The sequence below is a fragment of the Mauremys mutica genome, chromosome 18, assembly GCF_020497125.1.
Source record: "Mauremys mutica isolate MM-2020 ecotype Southern chromosome 18, ASM2049712v1, whole genome shotgun sequence".
NCBI lineage: Eukaryota > Metazoa > Chordata > Testudines > Geoemydidae > Mauremys > Mauremys mutica.
Window position 1 is genome coordinate 22,052,167 of NC_059089.1, and position 19,301 is coordinate 22,071,467.

The 19,301-nt window shown below is 42.9% G+C and overlaps 1 protein-coding gene across 3 annotated transcripts in view; it reads left to right on the top strand.

Annotated features, from left to right (window-relative positions):
* The window catches only part of COL5A1 (collagen type V alpha 1 chain), a 237,398-nt gene that overhangs the window by 205,197 nt on the left and 12,900 nt on the right, over positions 1 to 19,301 (top strand). The window contains exons 43-64 of one of the 3 annotated variants that reach the window (XM_044992343.1): positions 234 to 341; positions 992 to 1,045; positions 3,095 to 3,148; positions 3,313 to 3,420; positions 3,520 to 3,573; positions 3,676 to 3,783; positions 4,551 to 4,604; positions 5,370 to 5,477; positions 6,095 to 6,148; positions 6,263 to 6,316; positions 6,860 to 6,913; positions 7,827 to 7,880; positions 8,637 to 8,744; positions 9,665 to 9,718; positions 9,823 to 9,876; positions 10,991 to 11,098; positions 11,757 to 11,810; positions 12,232 to 12,267; positions 13,184 to 13,237; positions 13,765 to 14,023; positions 14,930 to 15,042; positions 17,413 to 17,481. In XM_044992343.1, coding sequence (XP_044848278.1) covers positions 234 to 341; positions 992 to 1,045; positions 3,095 to 3,148; positions 3,313 to 3,420; positions 3,520 to 3,573; positions 3,676 to 3,783; positions 4,551 to 4,604; positions 5,370 to 5,477; positions 6,095 to 6,148; positions 6,263 to 6,316; positions 6,860 to 6,913; positions 7,827 to 7,880; positions 8,637 to 8,744; positions 9,665 to 9,718; positions 9,823 to 9,876; positions 10,991 to 11,098; positions 11,757 to 11,810; positions 12,232 to 12,267; positions 13,184 to 13,237; positions 13,765 to 14,023; positions 14,930 to 15,042; positions 17,413 to 17,481 — 1,773 coding nt within the window. Of the gene's footprint in view, positions 1 to 233; positions 342 to 991; positions 1,046 to 3,094; positions 3,149 to 3,312; positions 3,421 to 3,519; positions 3,574 to 3,675; positions 3,784 to 4,550; positions 4,605 to 5,369; positions 5,478 to 6,094; positions 6,149 to 6,262; positions 6,317 to 6,859; positions 6,914 to 7,826; positions 7,881 to 8,636; positions 8,745 to 9,664; positions 9,719 to 9,822; positions 9,877 to 10,990; positions 11,099 to 11,756; positions 11,811 to 12,231; positions 12,268 to 13,183; positions 13,238 to 13,764; positions 14,024 to 14,929; positions 15,043 to 17,288; positions 17,358 to 17,412; positions 17,482 to 19,301 lie in introns of all 3 variants that reach the window. The other 2 variants (XM_044992342.1, XM_044992344.1) reach the window with 2 other exon arrangements.

Below are 19,301 nucleotides of genomic sequence, written 5' to 3' on the forward strand. Positions count from 1 at the left end.
GTCAGATACACTTTTTCCTTTCTTTATCTTTTGAGATGGAAATTATGGCTGGCTTATGACAGTGAGCCTTATCGACCTATAAAATGTCTGCCAGATACTGGTTCTATTATATACATGCAAACACAAGTAAAGGTTATTGCCTGATGATAAGCAGTGAAGTTAATGGGATTGTGTGCTTGAATCAGAGGATGGAAGAGAGCATTGTTTAACATGCCTGTTCATGGTACCTCCAGGGTGAAAAAGGTCCGCAAGGCCCAGCCGGTCGTGATGGTATTCAAGGTCCGGTTGGACTCCCAGGCCCAGCAGGTCCTGTTGGCCCGCCAGGAGAAGACGGGGATAAGGTGAGAAAAATCTCCTCTTAAGTACACTTCTACTCCAAGAAGCACCCATGCAAAATGGCCCCTTCCCATTTGGCAGACCTGTTCCTTCTGAGTATTCAGAGCCAGATCTGCTCCATTTAGTGACATAATTGCATTTTTACTGCTTTTTATGTCCCGTTAGGCCTGCAGAGTCAGTAGCTGGATTCTATTCCTCATCAACAAAACTATGAATTAAGTTCCAGTGTGTTACCCTCCTGTGAGCCTGTTCTACTTGGCATTGCTCCAGTTTGCTATCTTTTCCAAAATTAATTACATTTCCCCAACACCTACAATAAGGCCCTTTGGACAGCAGGATATTCAGAGATGGTTAGCATGTAAATATGCCTCTCGCTTTCCCTTTCTCCACCGACAAGGTTAGCATAATGATACCTTTGGTATCTACCAGCAGGTGAGAGAAGATTTCAAAAAAGGTTTCAAAAAAGAGATTGCACCCTGGGGGTGTGATCCTGCCTCCTTTCCCATAACTCCCCTGGGAAGTTCTTATGGGAGTTGGCTACTCCGGGATCAGGCTGGAGACATGCTAGAATGTAGGGGAAAATGTCATTGGACTATGTAGATACACAAGTAGTCACTGAGCTCTGGACAGATTTGTACACATTTGTGTCCAACAGGGTGAGATTGGAGAACCAGGCCAGAAAGGAAGCAAGGGTGACAAAGGCGAACAGGTAAGCTGGAACTTTGTTATATAAAAAGATGAGCCTTTTTGTATTTCACAGTCCCTGTTGTCCTCCACGTGGGTGTGGGGTCCTAGACAATGTCTTTGGCAGCAGCTAGTCTGGTGGGACCTCTGTAAGATGGTTATTTTCCATTATTTGATGGAAATATAAAACTAAGTATTTCATTATAATTTCCTCTGTATTTTCCCCCCCTTTTTTTACACATACTGTAATGTGAAAAGGAAAAAGTAAAGGTTAAAAGGCAGAGTGTATAAAACTGTAATTTGACCCATATTAATGTATGGAACAGAGACTTGGCCAGCTACCAGAAAGGAAATCAGCATGCTCTCCGCCATGGAAAGGAAGATGTTGAGGTGGTCAAATGATTGGACACTCCATGACAGGAAATGTAATGAGGTTGTAATGGGCCTGAAGTTGAGGGAGGATAGAGTACTTTGCTATGGGAATGTCTAGCAGAGATCTAAGAGCTTGCATTGATTGGGGATGAAAGATGACAAAGGGGGACAGGATATCCGTGAACCTCAGAGAGACCTATCTGCACAACAGCATGGTATATGATCACGTGTTATGGAATAAGGCTGTAAATGTCACCAACCCCAAATAGGCAGCAGGTTTAAAACAAATAAAAGGAAGTTCTTCACGCAGCGCACAGTCAACTTGTGGAACTCCTTACCTGAGGAGGTTGTGAAGGCTAGGACTATAACAATGTTTAAAAGGGGACTCGATAAATTCATGGTGGCTAAGTCCATAAATGGCTATTAGCTAGGATGGGTAAGAATGGTGTCCCTAGCCTCTGTTCGTCAGAGGATGGAGATGGATGGCAGGAGAGAGATCACTTGATCATTGCCTGTTAGTTTCACTCCCTCTGGGGCACCTGGCATTGGCCACTGTCGGTAGACAGATACTGGGCTAGATGGACCTTTTGGTCTGACCCGGTACGGCCATTCTTATGTTCTTATGTTCTTATGTTAATAAGGGAGTGGCAAGAAAGAAGAAGATTGGACTGTAAAAAGAAAAATACAATGGAGGGTCTTCCAGTGAAATAAATTTAAATGGGCCCCGTATAATGCCCCCTTATTTTAACATTGCAGAAACAGCCCCATCATTACTACAGCAGGAGTAGCCCCTATAGTTGAAGTTGCATATTCATTTGAACCCCTCTTTTCAGTTCACAGCATTCCAAAACTTTCCCCTATCAGTTAAAATTTCCAGGCATGGAAAAGATGCTGCACATGAGTAGTTAAGCTTGTAAAAAAAATTAGATGCCATTATTTTATATGATGGGAGAAATATCATATGATCATAGAGTTAAAACCATATTGTAGTGCATATATACTGGGAGGCAGAGATAAGACTGTGAGAGCAACCTGAGTTTTGGCATTTACTGTCCCTTGAGCATTTACCCGTGCTACCTTAATTTTCTATTCATATAGTGTTTTGAGGTAGTGTTATAACTATTGGCCACATGTTATATTACACAGTAATATATAACTTAGTTCCTCACTTTCCAGAAAGATTTCTGTCCCCTAATTGTTTTGCACTATATAGTAAAAGTTATGTTATGGTAAGGAGTGCGGTGGCACCTTAAAGACTAACAGATTTTTTTGGGGCATAAGCTTTCATGGGTAGAAAACCCCACTTCTTCTGATGCATATGAAGAAGTGGGGGGTTTTACCCACGAAAGCTTATGCCCAAATAAATCTGTTAGTCTTTAAGGTGCCACTGGACTCCTCGTTGTTTTTGTGGATACAGACTAACATGGCTACCCCTCTGATACTTGGCACTATGTTAGGTTGTAATTCTGTTCACACTCATCCTAGATTGCAGTAGTGTGATTCCATAGACATTAAACTAATAGACACTGGTGCATGTGAGAGCCCAATTAGGCCCTTTCTCTTTTATTTGTTTTCCACACTTTAGAATTTTGGTGAGGTCGTTCCTAGATTGTGCACAATGTGTGCTCCCTACTTGATAATTACAGGAGTTTTCTAGGCCGTATTGCTAACTGTCCCATTGAACATCTTTTTTTCTAAACAGGGTCCACCAGGTCCTACTGGACCACAAGGTCCACTTGGTCAACCAGGTCCAGCTGTGAGTATTATTGCTATTATTAATTATTAATCATTAATGATTGACCCAGCTTGCTCCCATTGAGAAAAGTGGGAGCTTTGACATTGACTACAATGGCAGATGGGGATGGGGGCCCGGATATAATATGTATTTATAATAAACAATGCTAATCCCTTTCTCCCCAGGGAGCTGATGGGGAGCCAGGTCCAAGAGGACAGCAAGGCCTCTTTGGTCAGAAAGGTGATGAAGGTCCAAGAGGTTTCCCTGGTCCCCCAGGCCCAGTGGGCTTGCAGGTAATTTCCAATGACGTGCGCTATTCGGGGTTATGAGTCCCTATGTTGCTCTTGTGATGTAACTCACTAAAAATATCCCATATAATCATATTTCCACAGGGTTTGCCTGGACCGCCTGGTGAGAAGGGTGAAACAGGGGATGTTGGACAAATGGTAAGTGAGATCCAATTCCTTAGCAGTTCCATCATTAATATCAGCATCTGTTACAAAAGGTTTATTGTCTCACCAACTACTTATGCCTCTCCTTCCTTGTAGGGCCCACCAGGTCCCCCTGGGCCCAGGGGTCCATCCGGATCACCAGGAGCGGATGGTCCACAAGGTCCTCCGGGTGGAATAGGAAATCCTGGAGCTGTAGGAGAGAAGGTAAAGCATGCTGAGCCAGGCCTGATTCTACTTCCATTGAAATCAATGGGAAGCTTGCCACAGACATCAGTAGAAACAGGCCTGCGACTTGAGCTGCGGTACTCATGCTGCACATAGGCCTTGTTAACCAGCAAGTTCTCCATTAAGCTACCAGCAACTGTTTAAAATGGAGAGGGGACGTAGAAAGCTCTGTCCATTGGTAATGAATATAGACCAGGTGTTCCAAACCTCCTCTTCAAATCCAGCCCAGCTCAGTAGTGACTGAAAGTTTTGCCATCTGAGGACTGGCCTGATTACAAAACAAATATTGATGGGGGTCGCTCTAGTTCCTAGTGGACAAGTGTCCAAAAACTGCCATCACAATGGGCACTGATTAATACTATTGCTGGTGGTCTCATTAGAGAATCCAAGGATGTAATTGTCATGGAGATTGAAGTGTACTTTCAGATAACACTGTGCAGTCAGGGTTAAGACATATCATGACAAGGTAAAAATACAGTCAGTGATGGGTCCATACAGGCTGGTTATGAGTATTAATTCTAAAGAACATTTTCACAAGAGCTGGTTGGAAATTTTTGATAAAAAACCCTACAAGTGACTAGTTTCCAGGAATTTACTTTCCCATTTACTGACCAGCTCTAACTTTTTCACTGCTGGACGTGGGTGCCTGCTTTCAGTTGAAGAGGAACTTTCTACACAGCCCACTATGGTGTGCTATCAGTAGCAATATATAACCATGTGATTTCCCTCCTCACCCCGATCTATAGGGTGAACCTGGTGAATCTGGTGAGCCTGGTCTTCCTGGAGAGGGTGGTCCCCCGGTAAGTGGTACATTTTAAAATATACATATATATCATAGTTTTAACTGAAATTGAACAGGATTCGTGCCTTAGAGCAGTTGCAAGGCAGGGTAAACAATATGATGGTCCCTCTCATTACGATGAGTTTGGCCCCACATGTGTGAATTGCCTTGAAAGCTCAGCAGACCTCCTTTGTTTGCCAAAGCAGGTCGTTTTTGTTTTACAATGGACTTCTCGGGCAACTGGTCAGACTTAGCAGAAATATTAAAAGAATTAGGATCGTGCGTCTGAATGTAGAAGGTTTCCTGTCTCTCTGGAGCCCTTCTGAAACGTGTATAAAGGCTAGTGGACATGGAATTCATTCTCCCCCTCAGTGCTCCCTGAAAGTCTAAGGTTTTTCAGGCCTGTCTTTCCCCAGGGTTTGTCTTGAGGGGTTGAAAATTGAGGTTTCAGAAGAGTGCTGTGTGGAATAATGGTCATTGATGGGTAAGGATGCAGAGACTGAATTCATCCTCCATTTTGGAAGGAAGGGTGGTGGACGGCAGGGGGCAGAACAGACTGTGATTGGCTGCAGCTTACAGCAGGCTGGCCAAAAAGAACAGTTGTGAAATAAAAGTTCTCCAGGCCTTAATAAGAACAACACAGGGGCCATCTAATTATTTGGAGCAGGAGGTATTTATAACAAATAATGCCCAGGTATCCTGAGAGGTGTAATTGACCATATAAAACAAATACATAAATACCAGCTTTTTCTCTACCTAATGGAAAATCCTGTTTTCCCTACAGGGTCCTAAAGGAGAAAGAGGTGAAAAGGGAGAAGCAGGCCCCTCCGGTGCTGCTGGTCCTCCTGGCCCTAAAGGTCCACCAGGTGATGATGGACCTAAAGGTAGCCCTGTAAGTAGCCCATCTTATAGGAAAAGCGTTAAATGGAGGGTTCCTTTTTGAAAGCGGTGTTCCAAAGATGCTTGGGATGGCTTAGCAGTCAAATGAACCATACCTTCTAGTGGTGTCCAAGTTCAAACCAATTCCATTGGGATTTTTAAGGATGAATACTCCTAGTTTATAGTATATTCAGTTAATACTAGAATAATCAGTCCTTTTCTAACAGAGGGCCAGCTCAAGATCTATGTCCTGCTCACTTAATTAATCAAAACAAAACCTCCAGCTCCAAACAGTCTCAAAGTTTGGAAAAGTTCTTATGATTTGCCCCATGTTTATAATGGAATAACCCGAACATTGTATATTAACACCCATGAACTTTTCAAAATTTTGGATTCCGATCTGAACTTCACAGCTCATCTCCATGTATGATGGCATGGTCCAAAACTCAGGATCCTTTCAGCTTTGGGGATCTGAACTTTGAACACGTCAGAGCTATGTGGCTCAAGACTTTGCTGTGTACAGTAGCTCTTTCAGTTGTGTCTGGAATAACAGATACATGTTGCTTTAGAGTTCTCCAGTAACTGTACCGCAGTTGACCTGGGGATATATTTTTCTCCTTCCTTTTGCAGGGTCCAGTTGGTTTTCCTGGTGATCCTGGCCCCCCTGGAGAACCTGGCCCAGCTGTAAGTGCCAACCATTCAGAAATGATCTCAGTGAGGCAGTCAGAATGAACTGCTTTCACCCTGGACTGGAGAAAGGCAATTCTTAGTATATAAAACTCATTTTCCTCCTCCTAGGGTCAAGATGGTCCCACAGGTGACAAAGGTGATGATGGTGAACCTGGTCAGACTGTAAGTACATTCTGGTATACAAGGTCTGTTAGGTATTAGGAGTATGGTATTCACCTGCTGCTGCTCCTTGTTCCTAGGTCTAATCTTTGCCCAGATCACTAGAAATGTAGGAACATAGGGAGAAATTTTCAAAGGGACAAATGGTAGTTACGCACCCAACTCCCATTGACTTCTACTGGGAGCTAAGTACCTGACTTCCATTTGTGCTGTGAAAATCTCTCCCCCTCTTCTAAGTCTAACTGTCCAGTAATTTACTGGACCACAGCAGTGGACTTTATAGCTTGAGTGTATTATGTGTTTCCTTTTATTCATTTTAAGATGCTTATTATATTTCAAGTCACCCTTTTGTTCTTACATCATTAGATGGGGTAAAATGAGATATCAGCTTTCTGATTAGCACTCATACCTCATATTGTCTGCCTCTCCTTAATTCTTAATTCTAATGCAAACTAGAATCGGTCAGGTCACATGTAAGATACCTGGTCTGTTTCTTTTACACGTCATATTACAATTATGAGCTGTTTTCTTCCACTTTTAACCCAGGGATCTCCTGGCCCAACTGGAGAACCAGGCCCATCAGGTCCCCCGGGGAAGAGGGTAAGTTAATTTGTTAGAATGTTGTTTCATGTACATTTTAATGAGATTTCTGAAATTAGTATCATTATTATGCTTTAATTCTAACAGACCTTACCCAATCAGTTCACTCAGTAGAGTTCTTAAAGTTCCAGTCGAATGGTAAATATCTGCTTTGCATGGCAACATTTGTCACTTCAGTATCAACCTTGCAATATTGTCATAATGATGTATAGAAATATGGGGCCAGAGCCTGCACTGGTGCAAATGGGCAAAAGTCAGTGGAGCTGTGCATATTTAAACCAGCTGGAGTTCTGGCCTGTGTGCAAAACGGTCAGTAAAAGTAATATATGCTGAAATCCCTGTTTATGGATTAATCCTGCAACCACCAACAGGCAGAGTTCACTGCTCTTGGAGTCCACAAGACAGTGGAATTTGGCACCAGCTCGCCCAAAAATGTATGCATGTGTGTCTCTTGGGGGGTGCTCACACGTGTGTACCCCCAAAAACGGAATCAGTAACTCAGAATAATTTATTTTCTGAAACTAAGAACAAAATGTGAGAAAATTCACATACTGAAATGCAGTAGTTTGTTGGCAACGTTTAAAGATGGTTGAGGCCAATCCAAAGCCGATGGAAGTTAATGGAAAGGCGCCTATTGAATTCGATGGGCTGTAGATCAGGTTATTGGTATCCAAAATAAAATGAGAGAAAACATTTGGCTCTCCCATCCTATTTCAGGATTTCTCTGCCAAATGTTCATCTGAGAAGGGTAGAAGGTTAATTTATAAGGGTGTTAATTTTTAAGGCCATTGGCAGATAGCCACCTTGATATTATTTTCCTTCTTGTTTACAGTATCTCTGTAAATACCACCACAGCCATTCCAGATGAACTATGGTCTAAGATGCTATTGCTTCTGTTTCATGTTCTCACTAGGGTCCTCATGGTCCAGCAGGTCCTGAAGGAAGACAAGGAGAGAAAGGAGCCAAGGTAAGGGATGAACATATATTGATAAAATCAGGATCTTCAGCTGTGCCCTCTGCAACCCTTTGTATGCAACACCTCATAAAATCTTGTGCGGGAAGAACAGAATGTCGTTTCACTTTGTATTTCAACAAACCATCAAACCTGGAATTTGGGGCCATCAACTTCAAATGAAGACTTATCTGCTAAGTGCTTGTTTTGCCATTTAACAAATTCCACTGGATATTTATGGAATTGTAAAGGGCTTTGGGATATGTTTTTGGTATCCAAAGTGTCATTTACTGTTTTGCAAATAGCACCGTGAATACAGGACTCTATAATATCATAAAGCAAACATGATATTCACAAACAGTGATTATCTCAATAACAATGTTGAGCCAAAATTAGAATAGTGTTGCAAATGGTATTGTAAGTTACTTTATTATTATTATTGTTATTAGTTATGATGTACGTTGTGGTGGCACCCAGGAGCCCTAGTCACACACTATTGGGTTAGGTGCTGTACAAACGCTGAACAAAAAGATGGTAGAGCGTACAGTCTAAACTGTACTACTACAAGTTAGTCAGTAAACAGGTGGAAATGGAGGAGTACTGCAACTCCAGGATTTGGCTTTCAGTGGGTGCAGTAGAGAGCAGGATGGTGTGTGGCAGGAAGGTATAAAATAGGGAGGGAGTTGCATGCATCACACTAGCTCTGATCAACTGTAATTCGACTATTTAAAGAGCAATTGAAAACTGAATCCCTTTGTCGCTTGCCCCCAGGGTGAATCTGGTCTGGAAGGACCTCCTGGGAAGACAGGTCCTGTTGGTCCCCAGGGAGCTCCAGGGAAACCTGGTCCCGATGGCCTTCGAGGAATTCCTGGCCCAGTGGTGAGTATTTAAAAACTGAGGGTAGCCCCAGCAAGCTTTTGAACAGGAATAATGACCAGGCCTTACAGTAAAGCATCTCTCTTAGGGGATGCCTTTCACCCCAGGCACCAGTGTAGCTGGACCACAGAAGCGAACAGTCTCCTGATTTGAATGCCTGATATCTGGTGGCTCGGTGATTTTAGTAGAGGGTCCCTGGCTCTAGAATTCACTCCCCCACCCTCCCAGTGGGCCAATAGAGGCCAAGTCTGCTGACTTTTAAAGCATGATGGAATATCTGTTCTTTTCCATGGCTTTTGGCTGAGTTTTGGGGTGGGAAGGATGGGGTGGGTTGGTATTTATTTTACTTATGGTAGAACAAGGAAGTCAAGGGTAATTGTGTGTGTTTGGCTTTCGTTTTTTATTAAAGGTTGAAGAAGCTCTAGGGTAAAATTTTCCAAAGCGCCTACATCCCATTTTCAAAAGAGACTTAGGCACACGGGAGCCAAAGTCCTATTAACTTTAGTTTCTTTGGTGCACTTGGGCAAAACTCTCATTGCCACTTAGTCAGGAGTAACGGAGGACTTCAAGATTGGGCCTTGTGTTTTGCTTTTTTGTTTGTTTATTTTAATTTCAGAAGACTGGATCCAAAGCTCCTTAAAGTTGCTAGAAAGACTCCTGACGTCAGTGGCCTTTGCATCAGGCCCAGACCATGTGCCTGCTCCTGGAGCATTTCTAATTGGGTGTTAAATTTAAGGTTAATTAAGGTTAAAATATATACATTTAATAATGGTTGTAGAATGAATCCTTTTTTCTAGAGATGGGCCCAAGCCACAGAGCTCACATATCGAGGGGTAAAGTTTGGGGCGCTTAGATCTAGAATTTCACCACTAGACAACCTCTACTATAAATGCCTAATTTGAGTGGATTGCATTGTTTTACAGGGTGAACAAGGGCTCCCCGGTTCCCCAGGCCCCGATGGTCCTCCAGGCCCACTGGTATGTCTTTATAGTCCCAGTTGTTTGGTTACTTGTATACAGAATTTTGCATTTGGTGTATATTATTCTTATCTGAGTTTCTTCTTCTTTTATTTTTTTTTAAGGGCCCACCTGGTTTACCTGGTCTTAAGGGAGATTCGGGTCCTAAAGGTGAAAAGGTGAGACTACTACATAAAACATGTTCAGAGACTTTTATTTTCAAAGTCATTGATTCCCCCCCGCTTTCCCCTCCCAACTCTAAGGACAGTACATAATAGATGTCAATAGTGATGCTATGGTGATGACGTGTATATTATAACAGATTCTGTAGCTTTCGGGGTGAAATCCACCCCTGTGAAGTAAGCTTCACAAGGTCTCTGCACTGCTTAAGTCCAATATAAACCCTATTTTGAGGTCTTAAATGAGACTGAAGTGGTGCATAGGCCTTGTGCAGTCTCTCTGCATGGGAATAAATGTATCCCTCTATGCATAGTACACAGTAAGATTCCGCATTGGTCCAGAATTCACTGTTTTCACCACAGGACGTGCTAAAACAGAAAGTGGGACTGTTGAGGATATCATAACATCAGGATATAATAGTATTAGGCAGTTCTTTAGAGCAGGCCTCAAGCATACAAGAGGTGTTGATCATGACAACTACCTCAGTTATGAATCTTCAGGGTATATATGTTGAGTATCAGATGGGTTCATTGACCAGGAAGCCCTGTAAGTGGGTCAGGAAGAAATTTCTCCCCATAGTTCAGTGTGTAGCATTACACATTGGAATCCATGGCTAATGTTTAACACCTTCCTGGGAGTTACCTGGCATTGATACATTACGCAGGAAACTAAACTGATCCATTCTGTTATGCTTATGTCCCTATGCGATCTCTAGTTATCATGGCTGTGTAGCACATGCAGTTAGTAAGAGGCAAAGAAAGAGGCAGTAACTAGAAATTAACGTCACATATGCCAGTGTATGAAAAGAACAGAGTACAGAGTACAGCAGTGCCCCTTCCGTTATCATATTTACAGGATTCCTTTAGCAAAAAGCTAGTGTTTTTCATTACACTAGGAGTTGTGGGCATTTTTGGCCGCTTTTCATGCTCAGCTACAAACACTTTCCTAGTGCCTGCTCATCCCCAGATTCCCAAAAGGTACAAACACTTTTCTTCCACTTGTTTAGTTTCTTCCTTTTATAGATGGGTCTCCTGGAGGAGTTTCTCACGCTCAACACCTTCCAGAGTATGACACAGCTGATCTTAATTAAACTCTGCTATTTATTTTCTCTAGGGTCATCCCGGTTTAATTGGCCTCATTGGGCCCCCTGGTGAGCAGGGAGAAAAGGGTGACAGAGGTCTCCCAGGACCCCAGGGTTCATCCGGACCTAAAGGAGAGCAGGTAGGTGTTTTTAGGGGCACTTTGGAGTCATTCATGAGACTTTCCTTAAATGTGCCTGGGAAGCGATGCTGAGCCTTCATACTGGGCTTAAAGGATTAAAACCTTTTTCCTTTCGTCAGGTGGCTTTTTAATAGTCGAGTTGGCCTTCTCTGGTCAGAGGCATCATCTCAGCATGACACAGGGTGCTTTTGCTAACTCTTTAATGACATTTCCTACACAAATGTACCATACTGTAGAAGCTAGTGATGGGCACCAGCTGGAAGTTATTCAGCTTAAGGGAATTCAATTGAAGGGAAGTTCTGATCCAGATCCAAAATTAGTTTTGGTCTTAGGGATTTGGGCCTGTCCTTCTAAAGAGACGCTGAATCCCTGTGCTCTGAAAGGTCAGGGAAGTGGGCAACTTGGGCCTATCTCTCATGGAAAAAAGTGAGACCTGGAAATGAGGTGGCTCTTTTAAAGAGTCAGGCCCTGGGACGGTACATTGATCTCTGTGTGTAGACTCTCACACCTCCATGGATAAGCCTGCAGGATGGTGGCTTTATTCCATACTTAGTCATCAGCCACTAAGCACCCAAATTTGAAATCTGAGCTTATGGTACGTAGATGATGACCAACATGAATACATTGAAATAAACTTTATTTTGCCTTTACTTTTTAGGGTATCACCGGTCCTTCTGGTCCACTTGGACCTCCAGGTCCACCAGGATTACCGGTATGTAGTTGAAATTGAAAAGCCATTTGGTCAAGCGGCAAAAGCACAGAACTGTGAGTCAAACAATCTGGCTCTGCCGCTGATGCAATGTGTGACCATTGACAAGTCACGTAAATGCTTTGTACCTCAGCTTCTATGAAATATGGATAATCGTGTGCTACACACCTCCGCGGGGTATTGCTCAGCTAAGTTCATCAATATTTGTGTAGCACTTTGAAGTGCTTTGTTATTATTAATAATACATTTCTGATGTTCACTAATAAGCAAGTAAAGTCAAACTCTTCAAATGTCCGCAGAAAATGAAAAAACAGGGGCACAAACGTGGCTGAAGTGAATTCATTGAAAAATTCAAATGACTATGAAATGATTTCACATTTTTTGCCCAATACTAATGATATATCTTTCTCTTTCCTCCATTCAGGGTCCCCCTGGTCCGAAGGGTACTAAAGGGTCATCAGTAAGTATAGACAATACAAAATTAAAAGGCAGAAGAATTTTTATTAGGTGCATAACCTACTATCACCATTACAAATCAGTAGAGTCAAGGCAATTAGCTAAAGATTATATTAGCAAATACAGTCCTTTCAGGCTGTTTAAAATGAAAAGTTATAATTGGAAATGTTTCTTTTATGCCCGTTGTACTTTCTGCCACATCACTGTTGAAAAGATCAGAAACATTAAAATAGTGGAAAGTAAGAAATAAACCTATTGCTGTAAAGATGGAGACCTTAAAAATGGACAGGAAAAATGGAAAAGTGGTAGGTGTGAGACAGAGTGAAGAAATGGGTGGAAAACACCCAGTTAAACTAGTTTAATGTCACCGGTTCCTCCTCTATGAAGTTAGAACTATCGCTTGTTGAAAAATACGAGTTACTTTTAATGGGGAAATTTAAAAAAATGTGTTTATCGGTATGTTCTATACACAAAATTCAGTTTATTCATTACACAAACAAAAACCTAAAATTTCTGTTTCAATTTCTGAAAACCTTTTTGGTTTAAAATGTTCATGTTTGGAGAGGGGTGGGGGGTGCCAAAATTTTTACATAAATCCTAATCAAAATGTGGACATTTTGCCAAAAACTTTTTCAGTAAGAGTTTTTCAGCTTCTGTTTTTTCAGCAAAATATCAGAAAATTTCTGCCAAAATGAAAATGTTCTGCAAAAATAATCATTTTGGTTAAAAATCTATTTTTCATCCCCCCCAAAAAAATATTTTGACAAGCCCTAGTTAGAACCATGTGTGCTTGGGGTAGCTGGAGGCTGAGGGAGAGAGCAGAAAGGACTTTAAAGAAAGAATGACATGCATGGAGAATTTGTGACAGCTGGTATTTACTGAGTGAGCCACTCACACTTGTTTCTGTTTTTTGCACTCAGGGCCCAACGGGTCCAAAGGGTGAATCTGGCCATCCAGGCCCACCAGGACCTCCTGTAAGTATAACCCGTTGTGGAGAAGTGAGAGCTAGAGTTAGTGTGTGACATACCCCTGAGAATCTCAGTTCTTGTAAAGAGGCAGCATGCAGTGGGTCCATACCGAGGAGATAGGTGCCTTAGAAATACCAGAGAGGGAGATGAGGCAAGAAGGCTGAACAAAAAAAAGAAAGAGGTGTGCGTGGGAAGGATCAACCCACAGGCTGAAGGTGGAGCATCTTTCTTGAAAGACTTTCCAACCAGGGTGGATATTTTTAGCACCAAAAGACTTTCCCAGCAGTCTGTTTGCCTTGTGCAGACTCTCTCCTACTACACAGGTTGAATGCTTGAACCCTGTAAAATTCACTGGTGACTGAGGATTTCCATTAGTACCATAATGGACCTTTGAGACCTCCTGTGTGTGCGTGTCCTGTGGCGGTGAATCTTCCTGTCACTAGGGCAGCATGTTCGTTCCTGTGGCTGTCTCTTCTGTTTCTTTCACGTTTCCCCCATGAAGCTAACGTTTCAAGTTCTTTCCTCACACCCAGGGTCCTCCTGGGGAAGTGATCCAGCCCCTGCCGATCCAGTCCTCCAAGAGGACCAGGCGAAACATTGATGCAAGCCAACTGGTTGATGAGGGAAACACCGACAACTACATGGATTATGCAGATGGCATGGAGGAGATCTTTGGCTCCTTGAATTCTTTGAAACTGGAAATTGAGCAAATGAAGCATCCTTTGGGCACTCAGCACAACCCAGCTCGTACTTGCAAGGACTTGCAGCTTTGCCACCCTGACTTCCCAGATGGTAGGTGCCTGGGGCTGTGAACAGGGCTGGGGGAAGAAAGAAAGCCCAGCAGAGTTCATAAATCTGCCCAACCCCATTAGTACAACTTAGTGCTGGTAGGAACATAGAATTTGTATTTTCCTGTAAACATGAGGTGAAGGGTAGGGGCTTGTCACGAGAGCCCCTCACCCAGTTGCACCCTAGGAGGTGTAGTTGGCCAGAGAGCCTAGCCCGTAGAGGAAAATGGGAGCAGAACGTATTCTAACGGCAACTCCCATGAGGCATCACAGTGCTATTTTGAATCAAAATACTTCAGTTTTTGGCCAAAAGTCAAAAACGGGGGTGTGTTTCAGGCCTTCCATTTTTTCAATGAAACACTGAAAATTTCCACAGGAAGTAGACACACTTTTCATGAAAAATGTTGTTTGGTCAAAAACCCAGTTTTTCCACTGAAATGCAGCTTTGACACAAAATATCCAACCAGCTCTACTATAACTCCAACATGTCAAGCATGAAGTATTGTATAGATATATACTGAGGGCCAGATTGTGGGTCTGGCCACGGGAGTCTTGTCTACACTATGGCTGCCACCTGTTCCAACAGCCACTAATAGGTGTTGGAATTAATGAAGCATTTATTTGGAAATTTCCCTGGCGCGGTTAAGGCTGCAGTAGGATCACCGTAGTAGTGTTCCAGTTCTGAATTTATGCACTGTTCCACATACTGCACTTTGCATGTTGATTGTGAAGCCTTGTTATATCCAGGTCTGTATTACTATATAAGGAGAAACGTGTTGGCTGTTCACATACAAGTAATGTAATCTTATCCCAGAGATGGAAATGGTTGGGTTTGATCCTGAGGAAGTTCCGGAAGTTCTGATACATTCTTAACTTCATATAGGCTAATCCCTTTTCCTCCAACTTCCAGGTGAATACTGGGTTGATCCTAATCAAGGATGTTCAAGGGACTCTTTCAAAGTTTACTGTAACTTCACAGCTGGTGGAGAGACCTGTATCTTCCCTGATAAGAAATCTGAAGGAGTAAGTTCCCACAAACTGTATATTTTTCCTCTGAAGCTGGTAATGGAGTGTTTCCTATTGTGCATATTCAGAGCCAGTCACCTTGATCAGATAAACTCAACAATGGAAAGTAAAAATTAAAGATCCAATGTGTTTGTTAATGTCAGATTTAAGATTGGTTTTGGATTATGTTTACTGAGCGCATTTCACTGAATGAGTAAGCAATTTTTACGCTGTTTTAGGGCAAGGTTTTGATGGTCTCTGAAGTATGATGAAAGCTGATACCTTCCTTTTTTTTGCATTGCTTTACAAAGGCACACTTCTCCATCATTGTCTCTACCGTAGTTCACCATGAGGTTTATTTAATCTACTCTTTTTATCCCCAATTCAGCAGTGACAGCTACTCTGATGGTTTTGTCCCTCAGCACTGCTGGTTCCTCTTCTACTTTGACCGAGTCTTCTGACATAGTGGAGAAATGTTGTTCTGCTGTAATTTCTCCTGTTACTCATGTACTTGGGTGTTCCAAACTACCATGCCTAGGATCAGGAGAGTTCATGGCATTCAGTTGGTACGCAGACCAGGTGTGAATCGGTTTAGTTAATGGGAAATGATATGCTCTCCCATCCTCACGCTTCCAAGGATCCCCCCAGTAATAACTCAGCCAGTCGCATCCAGTTGACCATGCCAAGTTCTCTAAGTGTCTTTCAGTTGCAGTAAGGTACTCCTCACTGCCCCATATCCATCCGCTTTATATTATGGGGCTGATCGTCAAGTGTAAAGACCTACTCTTAAATTTAGTTTCTCCGCTAGGTAAATGTGATCTCTTCCAAGGTGGCTGTCAAGGATCCTCTCAGTACCATCAAGAAGGTCTTCACATGCTGGGTTAGGGTATAGACAAGAGAGGTTCATTGCTCCTGTGCACCCTGATATAAGCTGTTCACTTGCTGAGATAATTTCAATCCCTAGAAATATACATCAGAATGGAACAAGTGATGTGCAGTGCAGAATTTCCCAGGGGTTCTTTTGGGGATTGTTTAAACAGAAGATACATTTCTTCTCTTTGGTGTTAGACCAACGTTGTTCTCCTCCAGTCACTGATTATTAAACTATCAAAATCTGAGTATTAAAATCCTTACAGTGTTGACTTTGCAAGCTATTGCAGTATTCCCAGTGGGACTGATTCTTCTATCACATACACTGGCATAAGTGAGAGGAGAATCCAGCCTATTATATTCCATATGCAATAATGAGACTACCTACCTCATTAACATTAATTACTTGCGTAGGTATTTGTGGATATTTTGTTATGGGCTGCTGCATGGACTGAAAAATGTATCCCATCTCGGTGCATCCACAGCATGGCAAAAATGTACCGTTTGATGTTATGGTTCTCCTCCAGTGAAGGAAAGAATAATCCCAAGGCACCTACATCTAATTCAGTCATTGTTCTTGGAGAGAGTGAAAGGAACAGTGAGGAAGCTGGTGGAATAATGAGGGGATATTAACTAAACTCTATCCCTGCCTCCTCCCCCATTAAACACATCCCTTGTTCTGACTGAAAAGAGAATATTCAAATTCACAGCTGTAAAGGGTCCTCCGGGAAGGATGGTTTGGCAACTCCTCTCCTCATCAAGGTCACAACCTGGTTCATTACAGACTGTTCAGTTGGGACTCCACCATGTATTCTGGTTCATTGCCTGCCAAGGACTACACATTCCATTGACAGTATGTTACTGGTGCTCAAACACACAAAGCAGATGCTGGTGTTTTATTAATTCGCCTAGCCTAGCCTCTCCTTGCTCCAGCACATCTGGATTTGACATTGGACTGACATCAGCCTTCTCCATTCTCAGTGCTGCTTTTCCATCCTTGCCCTGCACCATTCCCCATGTAGATAAATGGATCATTTATCACTAATACTTTTCTCTCTCTTTCTCTTTTTTTTTTTTGCCATCCGTCTGCAAAATGTGATGCCAATTTTCCATCAGCAGATATCTAGAGGTTACAGATCATTAACCTCTTAGCAATGAAAGGTGGTACCAAGGCAGTTTATACCTCTGTGCAGTGGAATGTCCTAATTTAGAAGCTGTCAGGACCCTAGGGCTCAGCGGACTGTTTTTATTACCAGTGTATAAAGTTTAAGAAACTGTGTGTTAAACAAAGTTGGACAGTTTCAGTGAGACAGACAGACTCAGGATGTGCAATTGAATGTAACCTTTTCTTTCTTTCTTTGTTTCTCTCTTCCACTTTCCCACCCACAATTTAGGCTAGAATTACTTCTTGGCCAAAGGAAACCCCGGGCTCCTGGTTCAGTGAATTCAAGCGCGGTAAACTGGTAAGAGGCACCCTACCACTTTCTGTTGGTCTTTAATCCGTCTCATATTTTACAGAGCAAAATGGCTCGTTGGCCCAAAGAGCAGCCTGCCACATGGTATAGTCAGTACAAGCGGGGTTCCTTGGTAAGTGGCTAACCTTGGCCCTACGGTCTGAATCTGAGCACGTCAGCCACGTCCGCTTTGGTTATGGCCAAACTGTTTGCACTCTGCATGTTGGACTAATAACCATCCTAGGACAACTTTAAAAAAAAAATTAAGGTGGAACGCTGACTAAAATATATTGGAGGCATATTTATATGACCCTCTTCGGGGAAGGTAATGGGGTGCAGGCCTCAATTCAGCAAGGCTGTAAGCGCATGCCCAGTGTCTGAACAGCCAATGAGATTACTCCTGTGCTTAACACTAGGCATTCGCTTAAGGACCTTGCTGGATCAGAGCCTCTGACAGGAGCTGGTAGCTCCTTTAGTGCGATAGCCAAATCTAGCAGCTGGAACTGGCCACTCTTCTGAATCACAACCAGTCATCACTGTGCTACCAAAGCCTACTAACTATAGCCCTAGATCAACACTTACATACCACAGTGATTGGGTCTACAAGAATATGAGACTTGGACAGAATTTTTTAATTTATTTTTTTTACAAGGAAGTTTTTCCAGTGAAAAAATGGGAAGTTTTTCCAGTGAAAAAATGTCTGTGAATTATTTTCTGTATTTCAACCAACTCTAAGGGCACATAAAGCAGGCACATAATAGAGAAATAAGCCAACCCACTGGGGTTAGATCCTTCAGTTTCGTGTCTCGATATTGTTGCTGAGTCCAGGGCATCATGAGTCTGTCTTCAATACACTCTCCTAGCAGAAGTATCCCCCTTCCACACCACCTCCATTAGTCTTGGAGAAATGGAGAAAACCCACTGAAGAAGAAGGATTTCAAACCCTGCACATATTCTCTAAGTTCTGTGTGAACTAGAACTTGGCCTAGAAACACTGTTAAAGTTATCAAGGGAAGAAGAATCTCTGTCAGTTAAATAATTCATGATACCTACATTCTACAACAGAGAAACCAAGGAAGGGAGGAAAGAAGGAAAGCACAGATAGTTGACGAACAAACATCTACAACAGGGGTTCTCGACCTTTTTTCTTCCTGAGGCCCCCAACATGCTATAAAAATTCCTCAGCCTGCCTGTGCTGCAACTATTTTTCTGCATATCCAGGAGCTTAAAAGCCAGGGCCGGCATTAGGGGGTAGCAAGCAGGGCAACCACAGCACAGGGGACCCCTTGAAGCTTTGTTGCTCAGGCTACAGCTTCAGCCCCGCTTGGGGTGGGGGAGGGCTCGGACTTTGGCTTTCTGCCCTGGGGCCCAGCAAGTCCAGCGCTGGCCCTGCTCTCTGGCAAACCGCTTGAAATTTCCTTGAGAACCACTGATCTACAATATGTGCCCCAGGGGTGTTGGGAGCTGAGATGTAGCTGCCTGTCTTGGAAAGATGAAATCTACTGTAGAGTGACCGCATTTTATGGAAATACAGAACAGTATCCGAGGGGCCATAAACTATGTTTGTAGGTCTCATTGTGGAATGATTAGCATGAACAGGGCCCTTCAAAGAACAGAAAGCTCCTCAACGAATCTCAGGTCTGAACAAGCAAGTTATGAGCTCTGTGGAAATCAGTGGGATTTGGGAAGAAAAGAAGACACACAGGGCCAGATCCTCAGCATCACCAGAGTAATTAGAGCGGTGGTTCTCAAACTTTTGTCCTGGTGACGCCTTTCACACAGCAAGCCTCTGAGTGTGACACCCCCGCCCATTATAAATTAAAAATATTTAATGCTATTATAAATGTTGGAGGTGACGCGGGGTTTGGAGTGGAGGCTGACAGTTCGCGACCTCCCCATGTAATCACCTCACGACCCCCTGAGGGGTCCCAATCCCCAGTTTGAGAACCCCTG